The sequence below is a fragment of the Drosophila albomicans genome, chromosome X (assembly GCF_009650485.2).
Source record: "Drosophila albomicans strain 15112-1751.03 chromosome X, ASM965048v2, whole genome shotgun sequence".
Classification (NCBI taxonomy): Eukaryota; Metazoa; Arthropoda; class Insecta; order Diptera; family Drosophilidae; genus Drosophila; species Drosophila albomicans.
Window position 1 is genome coordinate 752,459 of NC_047627.2, and position 19,012 is coordinate 771,470.

At 40.5% G+C, this 19,012-nt stretch overlaps 2 protein-coding genes across 8 annotated transcripts in view; one reads left to right on the forward strand and one right to left on the reverse strand.

The window, feature by feature from the left end:
- LOC117577689 (lambda-crystallin homolog) overlaps window positions 1–19,012 on the forward strand; it is a 95,351-nt gene that overhangs the window by 39,412 nt on the left and 36,927 nt on the right. The window lies entirely within an intron of this gene.
- LOC117578233 (alpha-actinin, sarcomeric) lies at window positions 4,344–18,113 on the reverse strand. Of its 5 annotated transcripts, none has more exons than XM_034263631.2 (10): window positions 18,003–18,113; window positions 16,026–16,192; window positions 10,324–10,740; window positions 10,073–10,226; window positions 8,265–8,350; window positions 7,525–7,617; window positions 6,999–7,349; window positions 6,734–6,912; window positions 5,077–6,211; window positions 4,344–4,996 (listed from the first exon to the last, which is right to left on the reverse strand). In XM_034263631.2, the coding sequence occupies exons 2-10, from the start codon at window positions 16,137–16,139 to the stop codon at window positions 4,838–4,840; spliced, it is 2,688 nt and encodes an 895-aa protein (XP_034119522.1). In that variant the 5' UTR covers window positions 16,140–16,192; window positions 18,003–18,113; the 3' UTR covers window positions 4,344–4,837. The 5 variants fall into 5 exon arrangements, with proteins under 5 accessions (XP_034119522.1, XP_034119521.1, XP_034119516.1 ...); XM_034263630.2 differs by lacking the exon at window positions 8,265–8,350 and adding an exon at window positions 9,802–9,887; XM_034263625.2 differs by lacking the exon at window positions 8,265–8,350 and adding an exon at window positions 9,736–9,887.

The following is a 19,012-nucleotide window of genomic DNA, read 5'->3' on the forward strand; positions in this document are numbered from 1 at the left end:
ATACATATATATATTTATGCTTTCCCCAACTGTTGTCTGCCCCAATGGGACTTGGGGACCTACCATTCATACATACAGAGCAGTATATACCAGTATATTAAACTGATCTAACAGATGCACATTTGCTTTAAGAACCTGGTTTGCCCTCCCCCCAGAAATCCCCGCATCCCTACCCCCCACTGTGTCCATGTGTGAGTCATTTTGTGGATGTGTGTGTTTGAGTCTTGTGCGTGTGATTTGATTGTACGCGTAATAATTACTACTCTTGTATACCATTTACCAACTACACTTATTTATGCATTAATTTCAGTTCTTGTACAACATATAAGCAAGGATCAGATCCCATTTCGATGCGATCTCCAGCCTTTTGTTACCATACAACAAAAAAAAAATCAAACTATACAAAACAAATACAAATAAACCCCATATGATAAGTACTATAAATACAATATAGTGGTTTCATTTCACTCGATTGCAGTCTTGTCTGGTGTTAACCAAACTTAAGGGAGTTATATAAGTACATACATACATATGTATGTACATATTTATGTAAGAAGTCTATATTTAGTAGATTTATTGGTCAGCAAATATTAAATATTAGTGCATTTCAATTACCATTTTGAAATATTGCCCTAGATAGTATGAAAGTTTGGAACTCGTTTTTCACAGCAATCGCTTTTTTCTTCGTTTTTCTAATCCGGGGAAGTCCAAAAATTATGTTCGTTGCCAGAGATTACATCAGCATTAACATTTGAATTTGAAGAAGTGTGCAGCTTGGCCGACATACATAGTTATTTTGGAAAAAAAAGCGCATAAAAATATTTTAAAATAAAATTGTTATACCCGGTACCCATAGCGTAGAAGGATATTATAACTTTGTGCCAGCAGGAGTAAGTGGATTTAAAAGGCAGAAGGAGGCATACACTAACCAGAAAAAAATATAATCAGATTTTATTTATTTCAATCGTAAACTTGCCATATTTAATTAAAATCGAAAAACAATAAAATCACAAGTTTTTGGGCAAATTAAATTATTTCAACCGCTTTGGCATAGACTGAACTTCGGTAGAAGCAGATGTATTTTGCTCCACTCATCCAAAATCACCTTCTTAGATCCGGCGACTGCGGCGGTGAGTGCAGCTCATGTTTTGTATTATAAAGCAACCACTGCTTCACACTATGCGCAGTATGCTTGGGATCATTATCCTGTCGGAATCAAAAATCATCTGCCAGACTCAATTTTGCTACGCTTAAGAATGTCCATATAAGCCTTGTGGTCCATTGTGGTATCAATAAAGATCAGGTTGCCAACTCCACTTGCCACCATCAGTCTCATACTATTACACCCACACCACAAACAAGTAAGCTACAGTCGAGAGTGCTCGACTGTGAGATACCCGCTACTCATAAAAAGCAAAATAAAATGAATAAAAGCAAAATATTGCGATATTATTCTCAAAATATACCGAAATAATATACCACAAAATACTAAAAATATCTCATATATATTTGTGCAAAATATACCAGATTGTCAGCCAAAACAACTATGACCTCTAGTAATAGGCGTTTTTCACCATACAAAAGAATTTCTTTAATAACTTCGACAATTTTTATCTGATCGTAACTAAAGAAATCACAAAGACTTTAGTTATTTTTTAGTTAGTTATTATTTAGTTATTCGAGTTTTGTCAACTTGTGGGGGCTGAAGTGGGCGTTGCAAAAATTTGAAATAAACTTGATCTGCGTGCAAAAATAAATGCTGTTGAAAACAAGTTATAGCTTTATCTCTTATAGTCTCTGAGATCTAGGTGTTCATACGGACAGATGGACAGACGGACATTGCTAGATCATCTCGGCTGATGACGCTGATCAAGACTATATATTCTTTATAGGGTCGGAGATACCTTCTTCTACCTGTTACATACATTTCCTGCCGCCACAAAGTTATAATACCCTTTTACCCTATGGGTAGCGGGTATAAACTTAGAGGCAAAAATACACATTTATGGGATGCACCTACCAAAATGAAATATTAATTATAACAAATATGAATTACAATATAAAATTATAAATAAATAGATTTGCAAAAACACGACCATGCAGGAAGAATACAATGCAACTACACAGGAAAGAGTCAACTTGGATGACGTCAATATACCATATGTATGTATGTATGTATTTAATAGTAAACACATATTTGCAAATTTCCGTATCTAATTTAAAAACACTTACCACCCGAAAAGTAAGACGAACACAATGACTTTCTGGACTTTTCTAGAACACAATTAAAACAATAGATTAAAGTCGCCAAAATTAGTTTTACAAAATAAACGTTTATAGGAAAGTTAATTATTAACATATTGACTAAATAAATACCATTAGCTTTAATATTAATTTTAAATAATTAATGTTGGAGCACTACAGCCAACGTTTGTTCTCTTTAAAGTGCGATTAGCAGATAGGAAAAAGCTTATTAAAGCAAATTAAATAAACATGTGTTCATGAGTTTGATGCTAATTTTAGAATATACTGTTAGATTTTTAGAAAAATCAGGTTTATCATTGATAAACTTATACATTTAAGAGACAATGTGTCTTTATTTTGTTTCAATTCGATGTTATATATCCATATATATCGGATCCACTGAGCACCGAGCTTAACTGTTGGCGAAGGGTTTTGAACATCAAGGTGTCAAATTTTCGTTCTTTTATGCCGAATTTGCTCTGATCACTAAAAATTACTTTGTCCAAAAGGCAAAGGATCTTGGATGCATTTTTTTGAAATTCCACGCGCTTTTTTTTATTGACGGGCGATATGAAGGATTGTTTTGCGCAACTCAGGCATGAAAATTCTAATTTCTAAATTTTGCGGACTGTCCCATCATCCAAATCCTTCTTTTAGTTCTGTTGTATGTCTTGGTTAATTTTCGCTACCCTTGGATTACGCCCCACCTCCTTCAAAACATTCCGCTTTTCACGATCGGTCAGCTTCGGCCGCCTATCAGAACGTAGCTTTGACTTAACTGTGCCTGTTTTATTAAAAAATGTAAGGACTTTTTGAATCCACGAATGCGGTTTGTAAACAAATTCGCCATTTAAAATGACGATATGGGCATCGCAAAATGTAAATGCTTCGGCCTCATTCCTCCTGCTTTTGCTGTTGGAAAAATAAAGGAAAACTATGAATATTTGGAGATTTCGATTTCCTTTCATGATGCGCCATGCAGCAATAAATTACATTCGAAATGCATTCATCGCACTTTCTGCTTAGAATTCACAAAATTGCAAAGACATTTCAGTCGTAAACATTCGTCGCCAAGAAAAACAAGGAAAAAAAATGTGAATTGCAGTAGTCGTTGGTCGCACAGTTGCCAAACTTCAGTTCAACTTGGAAAAACAAAATCCGCCAAATGCTATGAAGTTCTATTCGCTGCAATAAAAGAGTTGTCTTCAGCACTGAGTGACTTGTCAGTATTCTATGGTTAATGATAGAAGCGAACGATCGATTTGCAATCCTTAGAGTTCATCGAAAGCGATGTAAAATTCATGATGAATCGGTTCGATTGTAAAATACGTTTCAAGAGAAGATTCCAAGTGAAATTGGCGATGTATATTAAAACACAATATCACCAAATAATCATTTTATTTCACTTTCTCGTATATGTTTGTGTGTGTGTGTGTGTGTGTATATATGCATATGAAATGGATAGAAATCATTAGGATTCGTTTTTTTTTTTGATTTGTTTAATGTTAAATTTGTAATGTGTTAGTATCGAGTGCTGAAATTGTGAAATTCTAGGAAATAAAATAAATATATGTATGTAGTATGAATAATAAATATGTATACGAGTAGTTTGATTTCATTTCGATGAATAAATAGCTACATATGTATATAAATAGTTTAGTTTATTGGCTGTTTTCTCATATCATCTCTTTAATCTCCTTTTTATCCTCTTCACTAAGCCAGCTATGCCTGTACTCCTCCTCTCTTTCTATTTCGCTCTCTCTCTTTCTCTCTCCGTCTCTCCCTCACTGTGTCTCTCTAGTGATCGCTACACTCGGGGGAAGTCAATAAAATGTTGCTCGATTCGCCAAGAAATTTGTATCGTTTGCGCTGTTCTAACTATGTTACCTTTCTCTCTCTCGCTCGCTCTATCTCTCTCTGTTTGGTTGTGCCTCTAGTTCTTCTCACTTCTAGCTGCTCTCTCTTTCTCTATCTCTCTCTCTCTCTCTCTCCATTTTTGCTCTTTCTCACTGTTTCCTCAAGGATCATATTACAATATGCTTTCTTTGATTAACTTTAGAATTTGTTTTTGTTTTTAGCATTTGCTTTGTTTTTCTTTGTTGTTGTTGTTTTGTTGTTTTTGTTGATTTTTTGTTTTGTTTGTTTTATTAACAAAAATTTCAAAAAATAATGTTTTATAGACGTTTTGTAGTTGTTGTTGTAGTTTTCTTTTTTCTTTGTTGGATATTCGATATGCATTTGTTGTTTGTTTTGCTATTTAACAATCGGCTTTTTAAAGATGTACGTAGTATGTCGAAGATGGCATACATCGAGATATACAATATATATAATTCGCTCGAAATTATAATATGTTCATTTTTGCATCTTTTTTGTTGTTGTTTGCTCTTGTTTTCTTTTTCTTTTTCTTATTCTTTTTTGTTTTGTTTGAAGTTACCTTTACGAGTGTAGTATAATAATAAATCTATGTTTATTAATATTATCATTATTAAAATTTATCAATTATTATATGATCTCTCTGCTCCACGGCACATGGGAGAGCTTTGAGTAGGGGGGTGGATGGGGAGGGGTGTTAGTGGTGTTGGGTGGCGTTGCTTTACAAATCGGTCTCGCCATAGAGAGCTGTGCTGAACGACATATAGTCCAGGGCGCCGGGCACGCCATTGGGTCCCTTGTATGGTGGCATGCGCTGGATGCAGTATTCGGCCTGATCTGGTGGCAATTCACGGCGCAGCTCATCGGGCAATATGTATGGCTAGAGGGAAGCGAGAGAAAGGAAAGAGATGTAAGTCAAGATTCAAAATGAAATTCAAGTATAGTTCGCTCTTCGCTTACCTTGTCGGCGGCCAGGATTCGGAAGGAATCGATGACTTGCTCGGCAGTGTCGGTGTCGGTGCTCTCGCGGGTCATAAAGTCGAGGAAGGCATCAAAGTGCACGTAGCCGGTGTTGTTGGGATCGACGACAGCCAAGATGCGCTGGAAGTCCAGGTCACCCTGACGATCCTTGCCAATCGAATAGCCCAGCGAGACGAGGCACGATTTGAACTCCTCGGGCGTCAAGCGACCGGTGCGATTCTTATCGAAATGATTGAAACTGGAGCGGAACTCGTTCAGCTGCTCCTGGCTGATGCCCTTGGAGTCGCGTGTCAGTATTTGATTCTCCACCTCGTTGATGTTGCGATTGATCGAGGTGAGCAACTGCTCCCAGCCAACGCGCAGCGTTTCCATCGTGTAGTTCGTGTAGCGATTCTCAAAGATCATCGACTCTTGGACGGCCTGGTGGATCTTCTCGAGCTCCTCGATGTTTGGCTTGTAGGCATACACCGCCTGCTCGTACTCCTTCAGACGATGCAATTGATCCTCCAGCGAACCCTGCAGTCCCATACCGATGGCTGTGACCGCATCCATTTGACGCTCGATCCAGGGTCCAACGGTGTTGGCCTTCTCGGCGAACTGGCGACGCAGCATCTCGTTGTTCTGCTGCTTTCGCAACTCGTTGGCCAGCGTTTGGTCGCGCTGTGGCACCAGTTGACGAACATCGCTCCACTTGCGTGTCATGTCGTGGGCGGTCAACGTGGTGTAGGGATTCTCGAGGCCACCGGGTATCTGGTGTTGCTTGACAATCGATTCGACCTCACGCACCAGGTTCACAATCAAATTGAACTCCTTGTCGGCTTCGCCGAGTGTCGCCTTGAATTGATCGTGCGCTTGGATCAGACCCTGAATCTCCTCCATGGTGTGCACAATGAACATATCGACCAGATCCTCGCGTGTGCCGTCCAACCAGTTGTTGAATGGCGCCGCCCTCTTCGCAAACTCCAAATGCAAGATATCGATCTTCTCCAGAATGCGTTCAGCCTCATCCAAGGCGGTGCGACGACGCTGGGTTAGGGCACCGAGACGATCCCACTGATCGCAGATGCGCTGGCAACGTGCGTTAACCGACACGCAATCGTGGTACTCCAGAGTGCTGTAGCAGAGAACGTGAGAAGAGAAGTTAGACGATATCTTTCTCCAAATGATCATTTAACGAATACGGATGATATCCCTAATGATATTGAAATGAGGTAAAGATCGATGAAGATCGGTTTCAAATTAAAACCATTAATTGATGTTCATGACAAGATGGTTTAGAAGATCAAGGTTCTTCTGTCGATAAAAATGAACGTTGATTATGCGGGAAAAGAATTAAACTAACACTCAAAATGATCATTGAGACGAGAACTATTGTGAATAACAATGAGTAATGCAAATCTGCAGCTGATCGTTGAAAAGCACATTGAACTGCTAAATTCCCCCCGTCGATTACAATGTGATGAGAACGTTTGAAAGTTATCTATGATCGTTTAACCTAACCTCACACTTTGTGTAGTTCGCCCATAACGAATGGGAGCGTCCGAGGTAAGCATTGGATTAGTAATTGGACAAACAATTGAGCGACAGTTTGAGGAGAGAGCATGGGGAGGAACTTATAAAAGGAAAGCAAATTTACTTGAGCTCCTGGGCAATGGCGGCAATTTGTTCGACGCGATCTTGGTGGGCGGCCAGATCAGACTCAAAGGCTTCGTGCTTCTTCTTGAGGGCCTTCAGCTCGTTCAGCTTGCATTGACGGAAGTCCTGGGACTGCAGCATCTCTTCCTTGCCGCGGGTCCAGTCCTCATGGGCATCGGCCTACGACGTCAGAGAGAGAGAGAGAGAGAGAGAGATGATGAAAGCTGTTACGATTGCTCGTAGATTAGAAAGCGTTGGGCGCTCACCTTATGCTTGAACTTCTGGGCCAAATGTTCGAGACGCTCCAGGCGCATGGTCTCGGCGAGCAGCCATTCCTCGAAGGCCTTCTCGGCGAGCTCGAGACCCTTCCATGAGTTGGAGATGTCAGACACTGTCTTGCCCTCGGTGGGCAAGTAGGCTGGACGGTTGGACAGACGCAGCTTCGTCTGCAGAGTGTTAAAGTTAGTTTCGAGTTTTGCTTTCTGCTCAACACGTGGTGGCTTGTGCTTGCGTCGGTACGTGCGGTACTCTTCAAGCTTCTTCTGTACTCCGGCCAGCGAGTTGTCCGCCTGGCGGGAGTTGAGCCATGGCATGGTGCGACGGATCCATTCCAGCAGCTATACGCGAAGGAGAGCAGAAAGGAATGCCGAATGCAATTAAACGTGAAAGCGAAATGAGTGATCAGCTTTCGAGCGAGTTCACAAGTTGCAACGAGTCATTGGAGAATGCATCCTTGTAATCATTGCAACGAGTAGTATCACTCGCTAGATCAATTTAAAGCGTGCAACTTACATCGCTGGCCAGACGTTCGTACTCCTCCATGAGACGCTCATTCTCCTGGTTGACCTTGAGCACCTTGCAAATACGGTTTGCTGCCGTTTCCGCCTGTATCGATTGTGAACGTAGGTAGAAGGTGTGATTAGCAAAGACTTTGTCACTCTCCAGCCCAATTACTCTGAGTGTTGGGGATTTACGCAAACGCAAAACAACCAAACTCAGAATTTTCGGAATGCAAAACGAGAACGAGACGAGACGAACGAACGAGAACGAGCAATACAAAAACGTAACGGGAAGGGAGGGGAACGGAACGGAACGAAACGAAACGGAGCGTAACGAAAGTCGCATTAGTTGAAATTGAATATTAATTGAATTGAAAAAAGCCCTTTAGGGAAGCAGGCAGGCAGACAGGCAAGCAGTGTTCCAAGCAGCTCTCAAGGATCATTTGCCAATTGGTGTTTTTCCTCTTCCTCGCGTATCCTTGCGCACCGTCGACAGTGTAACGAGTTGCGAATAGCGTGTGGCGAGTAGCGAATAGCGTGTGAGTGTTTGTGTTCATGTATCAGACAATGAGGGAGAGAGATAGAGAGATGGGAGAGTGCGAGCTGAACTATGGATAGGCTGTCGATAACAAAATTGCACCAATGGCAAAGAAATGTTGATATGAGAGATTCAATAGATGTTGAGGTAGAGATAAGGAGCAGTGGGCAGCAGTAGTGATGGCAAATGGAAATGGGAATGGGGGTGTAACAGACCTTTTGGGCGCCACTGAAACAGTGATAATACGATGATACATAGGTCATGACAGCTCTCTCATCGGGCAGCGCAGTATTCTGCAAGTCTGCATGAGATCAATGATGTGGTATGGTGGTATATATTTTGTATTTTTGTTGGTTTGGTTGTTTTGGTGTTTGGTGATCGTGGTGGTGTGTTGTTGATGTTGTAGCATTATCGTTATCATTATCGTTATCGTTTTGTTGTTGTAGCGAGAGCAGTAGCAGAGTATTGTAGTTGTTGTTGTAGTTGTTGTTGATGAACATTGCAGTGCAGAGCGACAGCGAGAGAGAAAGAGAGAGAGAGAAAGAGAAAAAGCAACAAACATACAAAATTGAATTATTTGTCGGTTAGTCTTCGGGCAAGCATATCATGAACACAACTTAGCAAGTAAACGCTCAATATGCAAATAGTACTCATAGTAATATAATATGCCGATCTGCAGATATTTATGTACATATTTCACAAACTCAAAATCAGAAATCCCCGATTAATGGATATTACTTAAATTGACGTCTCTTTTTTAATACTTTCGATATTGTTTTTTTTTTTCAATGTTAATTTTATTTAGGCGAAGTTGATTTAAATTCGTTTTATCATCGATCCTAGCGCGAAGTTTACATTTTCTTGACCTTTCTCACTTTATTTCTACCTTCATTTACAATTCCTCTCCGGACATGAACTTTCCTTACAGGGCATATTAATATAATACATAGTATATCTGATATTGAGCGAGTTAGTAGCTTAATAATCATAACTTAAAGCATGCCTAGGGATTAACGCATTGGACTTGAGCTCAAAGCACGCTTGGATACGATTCACAATGGTGCATAATTCAAGCATGATCTGAGCTCAAAGAGTCACAATAATAAGTACATAGAGTAATACATATACATAAATATATTATACAGTAATCAATAACATAACATGAGAGAGCAGAGCAGAGAGCAAATGGATCAGATGCAACATGCGCAGGAGCGAGAGAGATGGAGAACTGCGTGAGCTTTTGCTTTTTTTGAAAGCTCACCAATACCAATGCGGCAGATCTCTCATCGTATTAGTACGGGGAGAATGGGTTAGTTAAATCGCTTGCTGGGCACAGCATAAAGCGCACACACTGTGTACAGAGATGTGGTCTGCAGTATATACTCCTTGAGTATATATCATATATAAACGTATGTCATATATATCCATCTAGAGATCAGTGTTTGAGTTATTTTGTTGTGTATTATTGGCGTTAATACATCGAAAACAAACAAGAAGACGAAGCGCATTCTTTGGCGGCGGTTGGCGGTATTTTTTGGGGATTTCATGTTTTTTTTTTGTTTGTCTCCAAAAAACAAAAACTGCAATATATATAGTATTGCATATAGGCATATGCGAACGAGAAATGGAATATATATAGTATATATAGTTCATATTTATGTGTATCGAGATGTGAAGTTTAGTCACATTGTAATTATTCGGGACGTAGGTGTATTGTCTTGTGGGTTCGGGTACATGCGTCACATTTCCAACCTGTTGGGCTCCCTGGAAGGCGTGATAGTAGCAGGAGACGTACGTCATGATGGCACGTTCATCCGGTTTTGGAGTGTTGATTAAATCTGTCATCGATTCGCGGTTGTTGTTGTTCGTTGTTGTAAGAGAGAATTGAAGCATTATCATTATTATTAAAACTAACTGATCCTACGCTAGAAAATGCTGCCTAAGTCATCAAAAATCACTTATCTTAAGAGCTAGCTTAGATGATGAAGCTGGAATATACAAAAGGAAATGACTGCGAACATACCATCTGGATCCAACATCCTTGGAATATCAAGATATTTCTCAGCAACATCGAAGGCAGTGTTCAGATTCTCCAACGGATTGTCTTTGGAAAGCTTGGCATAGTCGATCAGATCTGGGCGATGACGATGGATGAGCGCACAGAAGGCCAAACCGTCCTAAATAGATTGTGTGCATTATATTAGACTAATATATTCGCAATATGTGTTACATGTATGTAGTATAGATTCACTATTTCATCACACAGACACTTACCTTGAAGGACAGATGGAAGTTCTGTACGTTGACGTTCTTGTAGGGCGCCGTCTTGCGCTGGCACCACAACAGCAGACCCTCCTTGGCGGTCATCTCCTCGACGGAGATGTCCTGAATGGCGAAACGCAGGATGATCGTCCAGATCATGCCCAGCGTCATTTTGAGATTGCCATCGACGATCTCCTCGGCACCAATCGACACCAGATGCACGCCCTTTGATGCGATGAAATCAAGAGCCTTGTTCACGTTGGCGATTTTGTGGAAACGCATCTTGCCGCGATCGGGCTTGGGCAGAGTCTCGCCGGAAATCACCTCCAGCAGCAGCATCAACTTGAGGCCATTGCGGAAGTCCTCCTCGATGTTGTCGATGGCAGTGCCGGCCTTACGCAAATGACTGTTACACCACGCGGTAAATGTCTGAAGAGCGCAACGGATGTTACAAGATTACAAATATATTTTAGTTGTATTCTGATTCTAAGCAATTTACTTATAGAAACTCCTAACATAATGACAAAATACTTCTTAACCACAAATCAATTCATTAAAGTTACCAACAAAATTATCATATCTGTATAAATATCGTTAATAATAATAATTATTGTGGTAGCTATAAATAGAACATTTTAAGACAATTCTCAGAGTGATCTTCTTTTAAAGAATTGAATGATTTGAACAAGCTTTTAAGTACAAGGAACTGACATATCAGTTAAAATAAAAATAATCAATTGACCTATTTTACAGTTAAGGACTAGTGAAATACATACATAAGTATATCAGTGAATTACCCATTCTTGTATACCTACATATATATTATATCAATATTAATGGTTTTCTTCTAGCCAAGAATATCGAATATAAATCGAGCTCAACATTGTTTATTTCCTAAAATTTGGGGAGCTGCGGAAGAGATCATAAAAAAGGGAAAGGGGAAGAGGAAGTGGAAAAGGAGTTTAGACAGCCCCAACTTTCTTTAAGTTGAGACCCTGAAGAACAAAAAAGCTCAGCCACAAGCACTTTTGCCGGTCTGGCAAGGCTGCTGCTGCTGTGACGGCAAATGCACCGATAACGACAACGACAACAACAACAAGAACAACGGCGACGCCGACCGCGACTGCGGCTGACAGTTGCAGTTATTTTCCACCGAATGGGGACAGACAGCAAGAACAAAGAGAAAACAAGAAAAAGACAATGTGCATGTGTATGTAAGTGTGTGTCCGTGTACATGTGTATAGCCATACATTCAAACAATAAATAAACCAGTTTTTTTTTTGCACACACTTCATTATTTTGGAGTTGCGCCGACGCTGCTGTCTGCGTTTTTGGTGCTTGTAAATTTACAACTTGTATATGAGTTGCATTGTTTTGTTATTGTTGTTGGGCATGGCACGCCCACACGCCCGCCAAATGCAGCTGGGCCACAGTAATGAGACTGTGTGTGTGCCTGTGAGTGTGAAACCATTCAGCTGGGCATCCAAAACTCAACTCGATCAATGATCGAAACAAACAGTGAAAAGGAAAGCAGCGGACATGATTTACAAATGCGTAACACATATCGATAAAGGTTCACATATATCGATATGCATAACAATGGACAACCGCTAGATTAGAACGTCGTAGGGATGGTAAGCCATCCCCAACTATATGCATACACAATATTTTTCTGCTGTCTTTCACTTTGCCCGTCACTAAGCTGGGAAAATGATGCTGGAAAATAAAATGAAAGACGAATGATAAATAAATGGGAACAAAGTCGGGCTGCTTTGGCTGCTTTATTGCCCATTTAGCTGCTTACAGTTACACATGCGTGCGTGAGACAATGGGACAGTGACAGTTTTCGAATCAAACCAAGTTGAGATTGTGGCGCTGTCGCTTTGTCGCTGCTGCTTGAGGCCTGAGGCTGTAAGACGAGCATAGAAGACGACAGACGACAAACAGCAAACCGGGCAGCCGCAGCAGCACAAGAACAAGAAATGCAACTGTTAATGCAAATCGCTCTTAAGTCAGTCTGCCTGGGTGTATTCGTGTTTGTGTGTTTGTGTGTGTGTATCAAAACGGGCGCTGGGGACAGACAGATTACCTCTGCATTACATTAAGCACACAAACAATAACACGTTCAACTAGGCCAGCAGTGCAGTAGAAAGAGAGCACAACATACACACACATTGATGGTGTGGACAAAGAGAGAGAGAGAGGGGATAAGCCGCTGTCTCAATGCTGCGTTGCCAAACGAGTCGTTGGCGCTTCCCGCTAGCTAGTTAGCTACACACACACACAACATACATATGTATGTGTGTGTGGGGCTAAGTGCCTGCCGCATTCCGTCGTCAACCCGTTTGAATGTCTTCCTCTTCTTCTGTTTTTGCTGCCGCTTTGAGTTTTAGCTGCAGTCAAAGCCGTTATCAGGCAGCGATTTTCAAGCTATTCAAGCTTGCTGTCTGTTCTGTTCTGCTCTGCTCTGCTCTTAAGGCATCTCTGATCTCTTTGCGATTGAGCAATCGGTCATTGGTTCTCACGACGCAAATTGCGCACGCGTCAAAATAACAAAAACAACAAAAAAGCCCAAATAAAATACAAGCACAAGTCTAACAGACGCCAACGCTAACGACAGCGATGATGGCGGGAGCTTTCGGTAAAAAGCTCTTCAGCTACGCGCACTCGCTCTGGCACACACCATTTTTAGCTGAATGTAATTTGAGGCGGCCTCATAGCATGGACTCATTCGCACACACACATACACACACACACACACGGACATAGAGAGACAGTCAGGCGGCGTAATGGGGTGAAGAGCAAGAGCGAGAAAAGATGCTTTCGCATTTTAGTTGCGCTAAACAAATAATCGACAAGCGAATATCGATAAATGGCTATCAAATGTTGTTGATCCGTTGTCAAAAACCAAAAAGCGCAAAAAAATGATTTGTTATTGTCGCTTCAGTGCACACGTTTAGTTAAGTCATTGTCTATGGCAATCCTGCCAGCTGGCAAATGTCTAACACCTGAGGCACGCACACACACACTCACAGCAGTATAACCTCTGCACAATCACACACTCACACAAAATGTATGCTGCAATGTGGATGACGCATAGGCTGCTGTTGAATCACATTCACACACATACACTCACACAGGGACAGTTGGCCAAGCGAACGAAAAAAGATCGAGAGTGAGGAGAGATAGAGAGAGAGAAAGAGAGTGAGAGTGAGAGTCATCGCGAACAAAACAACAAAACAGCCTACGCCTACACACCTGCACAGCTGCCCCAAAACCCACCACACCTTTCACCGCCCACCTCCCACCTCACCACACCACACCACACTAAACCACACACAGTGCAGAGCAAAGTAGCGCGCTTGTTCACACAGTCATCAGCCTTCCATTTTGGCCAATGTAAACACATGAAACAACATCAACCATAACAACAACAACAACAATTTGCTGCTTTCATTATTTCAACTGCTGCTGCGTCTTTTATAATGACGAGACGAAATTCTATGGTGCGGTAATTTACGATTACGAAATGTATATATAGATCAACTAGTTGATACAAGTACTCGCACCCCCCCCCCCCCTCCTCCTTCCCCCACCATCCCACTCTCTTGTTCACGGTTGCCCCCCAGCGAGTGTGTCAAGCTCAAAAATCAAAATTGTTTGAAATCAACAATTTTCTTTGGCCAGGAGCATTGCAGGTGCATTGCTATGTGTGTGTGTGTGTGTGTGTGTGTGTGTGTGTGTGAGTGTGTTTGTATGTGGAAATTGCAGCGCTTCATAATATTGCTGGCTATTTATATTTGTAAATTGTCTGCCCCTCCCCTCCGTCTACCCCTTACCAACCCATTCATCGGCGTGTCAAAACCACAACCTTGCACTAAATTTACCGAATTTTTCTTTTTTAATGCATATACATATACGCTTTTTAGCAATTTTTAGAATTATGTATATAAATATCTGCGGCAAGAAGAAGCAGACGGGGGACTTTGGCTGGCTAATTAACAATATTGAAGCATTTGATGCGCTTCATTTGCTCACAAAAAGATTAAAAACAAAAGAAAACCCAACAAAAATAGCAGTACCCAAATATATAATCGAGAATGTTCAAACGTTAGATACCCGAAATTCAATTTTATGAGACCCCTAAAAGAGCCTGGAATAAGTTATGCGATCGTTATGAAACTATTTGAAATTTGTCAGCCAAGACATTTTTTAGCGATAGTAAAAACATCATTTTGATATGCAGTTATTAAATAAGCTAAAAAAGAAACGATTTTCTATTTTTCGATTCGATTCGATTGAACAGGAAGTGAGCATTATCAAGTTACGAATTAGGAATAAATGTTTCTCGAATTTAGAAGCTTTAGCTCTAAAAGTCACTGAGATTTATGTGACTAAAGAAGAGAATACTTATTTAGTTGATGTTTTTACAGCAAGTTGCAATACCCTGCTATTAAAAGTGGAACAGGTATAAACATCATTTGCCAATTTATCAAGAGGCAGTGTAAAATGTTCGCAGCGGGAAGGGGAAGATTCATGACCCACTGATTGAAAAGCTTATCGAGCAGGTGGGGGAGAGGAGGGGGAAAGGAGCTGCAGCTGGGAAGCTGCCATTGAGTCATATCTAACAACTATTTAAACAGTGGCAGCATGTTATTTGTTATTGTTGTTGCAGAGTAACGGCAGCCGCTTCCGTTGAAAACAGAACAAGACAAACAGCGACGACAAATGCCGTTGAAAGAGGAGAAAGAGAGGGAGCGAGAGGTGAGTACTCATTTAAGTATGGGGTGGTGAGGTGAGGTGAGGTGAGCTGAGGGGAGGTGAGGGGAGTCAAGTGCAAGCACAACATAATTGAATGGAGAACATTGTGTTTAACCTTCGGTAGATTGTTTGGCGTTGACTTCGGTTCGGGGGCTTTGTGGTGGGTGGCTAATTGAGTGGGCGAGGGGATTGCGGGTGGTTGCGTGGGGGGGGGCGTTTGTTCTATCGCTAGACATGGCCTTAGCAGGTATTGTCAAAACAGCGCAAACAGCAACAACAACAGACAGAATAAGACAGAAATTGAGGTTTCCAGTGATAAATGATTGTGTGTCGAACGATATTCCTGATGCCAAGGCAACCACTGCCATCATCATCAACAACAACAGCAACTATGTAGAAGAAGAGCAAGCAGCCAAAGTCAGCCACCAGGCAGAGCAAATAAAAAAACACTTATTTTTGTTCAACATATTTCAAACATTTAAGAAAAGAACCATGAAACGAATCTATTTTTAAATTGTGCGCTGAGCTTTTCGTCGGCTACTGGCTCGCCGCCTCACAAATATTGAAACATAATCGAAGAAACATCTACATATACAAACGGATATATGTATGTATGTATATATTGTATGTCTTCTACTGATGTATGTATGTATATATGCTATATCTACATCAGAGTATATACTCTATACTCTATATGTCAGCTATAGAAACTACTGACGATCGCATACATTTTATATTTCTCGACTATGGTAAATTCGACTTTGCTTCTTCGCCGCCTCAATTCTACACATTCAATATGAATAGTCGATAACATCGATGGCAATCAATTTGTCATCTCTAATTAAATCTCGAAATCAAGTTGGCAGCACTGGTCAATGGCCAACCCCAATTAATTCATGAATAGCAGGAAGTAAGGCTAAGTAATGCATGTTTTGGTGTTTGGTCACACTCACCTTCTTCTGTTGCTTCTCCCACGCCGGATCAAGCAATCCCTCGCGCTCCCATTCCTCCTCCTGCTCCATATAGCCATCTCCGTACTCCATGGAGAGTCCGTTCTCCATCATCATGTTGTGGCTGTTTTTTTACGGTGCAGTTGCTGGTGGTGCAGTTGCTGTCGCTGCTGTTCGATTGAAGGGGTTGCACACTTTTCGTTATTTTATCTCGATTATTTTGTTTTTTCTTTTCTTTTTTGTTGCTTTTTTTTGTTTTTTGTTTTGTTTTTGTTATCAACAGTTGCAGTTGCTGCTTGTGTGTATGTATATGTGTGTGTGTGGGTGTGTGTGTGGGTGTGCAAAACTGTTTTAAGCTTAATTCTGCTTCTTTATCAATTCGATTCGAATTCGCAAATGGATCGTTCGATGTTGGGCATAGAACTTATTCAAGGGTGTAGGGGGGATCGATCACAAACAAGAACAACAATAGAGAACAGTGCAATGTATGTATCTGGTGAGAGGGGGCGGAGGGTAGTTCGTTCGTAGATGATCCTTAAAAATTAATCTGCAATATGCGAGAGTGAATAGCACAAATATTTTCATTAGCGATCACCCATAGATAATTTCATAAACGGAAACGGAAACGAAAATGTAAATGAAAACGAAATGGAGACGTAAAGTGCACAACAAATATATTGAGGGGCGACTTTAAAGGGTCTCGCCATAAGAAAAGATCATCGATCAGTGATCGATTATTTCAAAGACAGCTTGTTAGTGCGATCGATGAATGCGAATTGTAGATCTTCGGTCAACAAAATTTGATTGGTGACAAAAAATATGTAAAAACATATGTGTTCATAAAAATCAAAAAGAAATAACGCAAACAATTTGGAGAAGAAGCAGAAAAACGTTGTATAACCCACAATAATTTGGCTACTTAATTTATTTTGTTCACATTTTCGCTTTTTCTTCGTTTCGTTTCAATCCGTTTCGCTTCCATTTCGTTTCATTTTCATTTCCATTTCGTTGCGTTGCGTTGCGATTCGTATTGGTATCGTTTTAAAAATAGTATGTTTTGAAAAGTTTTATTTTCGGCGTCAACGTCAACGCATGTGCCCCGTGTATTTGTTCAGAGAGGAACTGGGGGAGGGGATTGGATTGGATTGGATCGGATGGGATTGTGGATGTAGTACATATTTGAAACAATTTTGAAAATGTTCACACACACACACACACACATACATACATACATACATACATATATATATATATATACATACATATATATATATATATATATATATATATATATATATATATATATATATATATATATATATATATATATATATATATATATATATATATCACGATGTTGAGTAAGTACTCAGACTTTGATTCAGACTCAGTTTGGGATTGAATTTGAGTCTGTGGTTCAGATTGTGATTCTGAATACGAATGTCATATGTTTGTGCGATATATATGATACATATAATTGGGTCGATCCGTTTCAAAGTATTTAGCACAGATATAGCAATAATTTTTCTTTTGCCATTTTCAAACTGATATATATAAAAATGTATACATATACATACTTGTAGTTTTTCGGGTATTTGTGAATATATATTCTTATATACATATATATATATTCAGATATATACCTGCATATATACCCGACTCACTCACTCGCACGCACACACACATTCGTAAATTGTTCGTTGAAAAAGCTTCTTTTTTATAGCAATATATCGATATACTATATGTAGATATATATGTATATATCTTTATATATTTAGTGTACGTATTTTTTCAACCAAAAAAAAAAGGAAAATTATAGTTGCTTTTTTTTTTTTTTTGTTTTTTTTGTTCCTTTTCAGATTTTGTATACCAAAAATTTTCAAAATAAAAAAAAATGTAAAAAAAACCAACAGCAACAACAGCAACAATAACAAAAACAACAAAACAATATGTATGAATACAATTGGAGGAAATATCTACGTTTGTCGCTTGCAAAGAGAAAGACCCGCTCGCGTTGATAGCTAACTCAAAACTGATGTCGCGCCAGCAAAAACTGAATATCGTACGTGTGCGACGACCCAGAAGTGCCGTCGTCGCAGCAGCGCAGCAGTCAAAGAAAACTGTGCAGCAGCCGACGCAGCAATAACAACAACAACAGTTACGGCATGAGCAAATGCACGACGACAACGACAATGATCGCCTCTCGTCGTCGTTTTCGTATACACATACGAAGATCCCACGAGCGAGTGCGCACTGCGCACCCACACACATACAGCTGCAAGCGACAGGCACGCACACACAAACACACACACACAACCACACGACTCATACATGTGGGAGTGGGTGGCAAGGCAAAGAAGAAAGTATGAATTCGGCCAGCAAACACTATTGTTGTTATTGTGCTGTTTCAGTGATGCTGCGCGAGTGCGCCTATGCATATGTGCATGTGTGTGTGTGTGTTGTCTGGCATCCGAAGAGAGACTCGATAATTATCGATATGTACAAATGCAAAGAGAACAACAACAGGTAGAAACTGTTAGCAAAAAGCCGTTAGCTTTTGGAAATGCAACAACAAAGAAAACTGAACGGAACGCACACACCAAGGCAGCGACGGCAGCAGCAACAGCGGCCAGAGCAGCGGCAGAACAACAGCTTCAGAGCATCTGCATTTGCAGCTGAATGAAGCGAAACGAGCCACCCTGTCATTGTATGCGTGCCTGCGCCTGTCTCTGTTTACGTGTGCATTTGTGTACGTGTGTGTGGAACAACAACTTGTTGTTTGCTGTTGCTGCTGAGGCTGCTGCTGCTGATGGTCAATGCGTATCTGTCAGCTTAGAGCTGTCCGCTCCTTCGTCCGTTCGTCTGTCTGTTTGTCACGTCTGTTCGGGGTCGCGCTGTCGCATCATACGCCCCCGCCTAGCTACAAAAATAGCAAATTGTTAATTTCGCTTCGAAAACTCTTTTCCAATACATACATATGTACTTGTATG

Coding starts and splice junctions, on each gene's coding strand:
- LOC117578233 (XM_034263625.2), bottom strand. CDS start 16,139: ATGATGATGGAGAACGGACTCTCCATGGAGTACGGAGATGGCTATATG. Junction 9,888..10,072: donor AAGGATGTTGGATCCAGATG/GTATGTTCGCAG, acceptor AATCGATGACAG/ATTTAATCAACACTCCAAAA. Junction 7,618..9,735: donor ACGTCCCGAATAATTACAAT/GTGACTAAACTT, acceptor CAATCGATACAG/GCGGAAACGGCAGCAAACCG.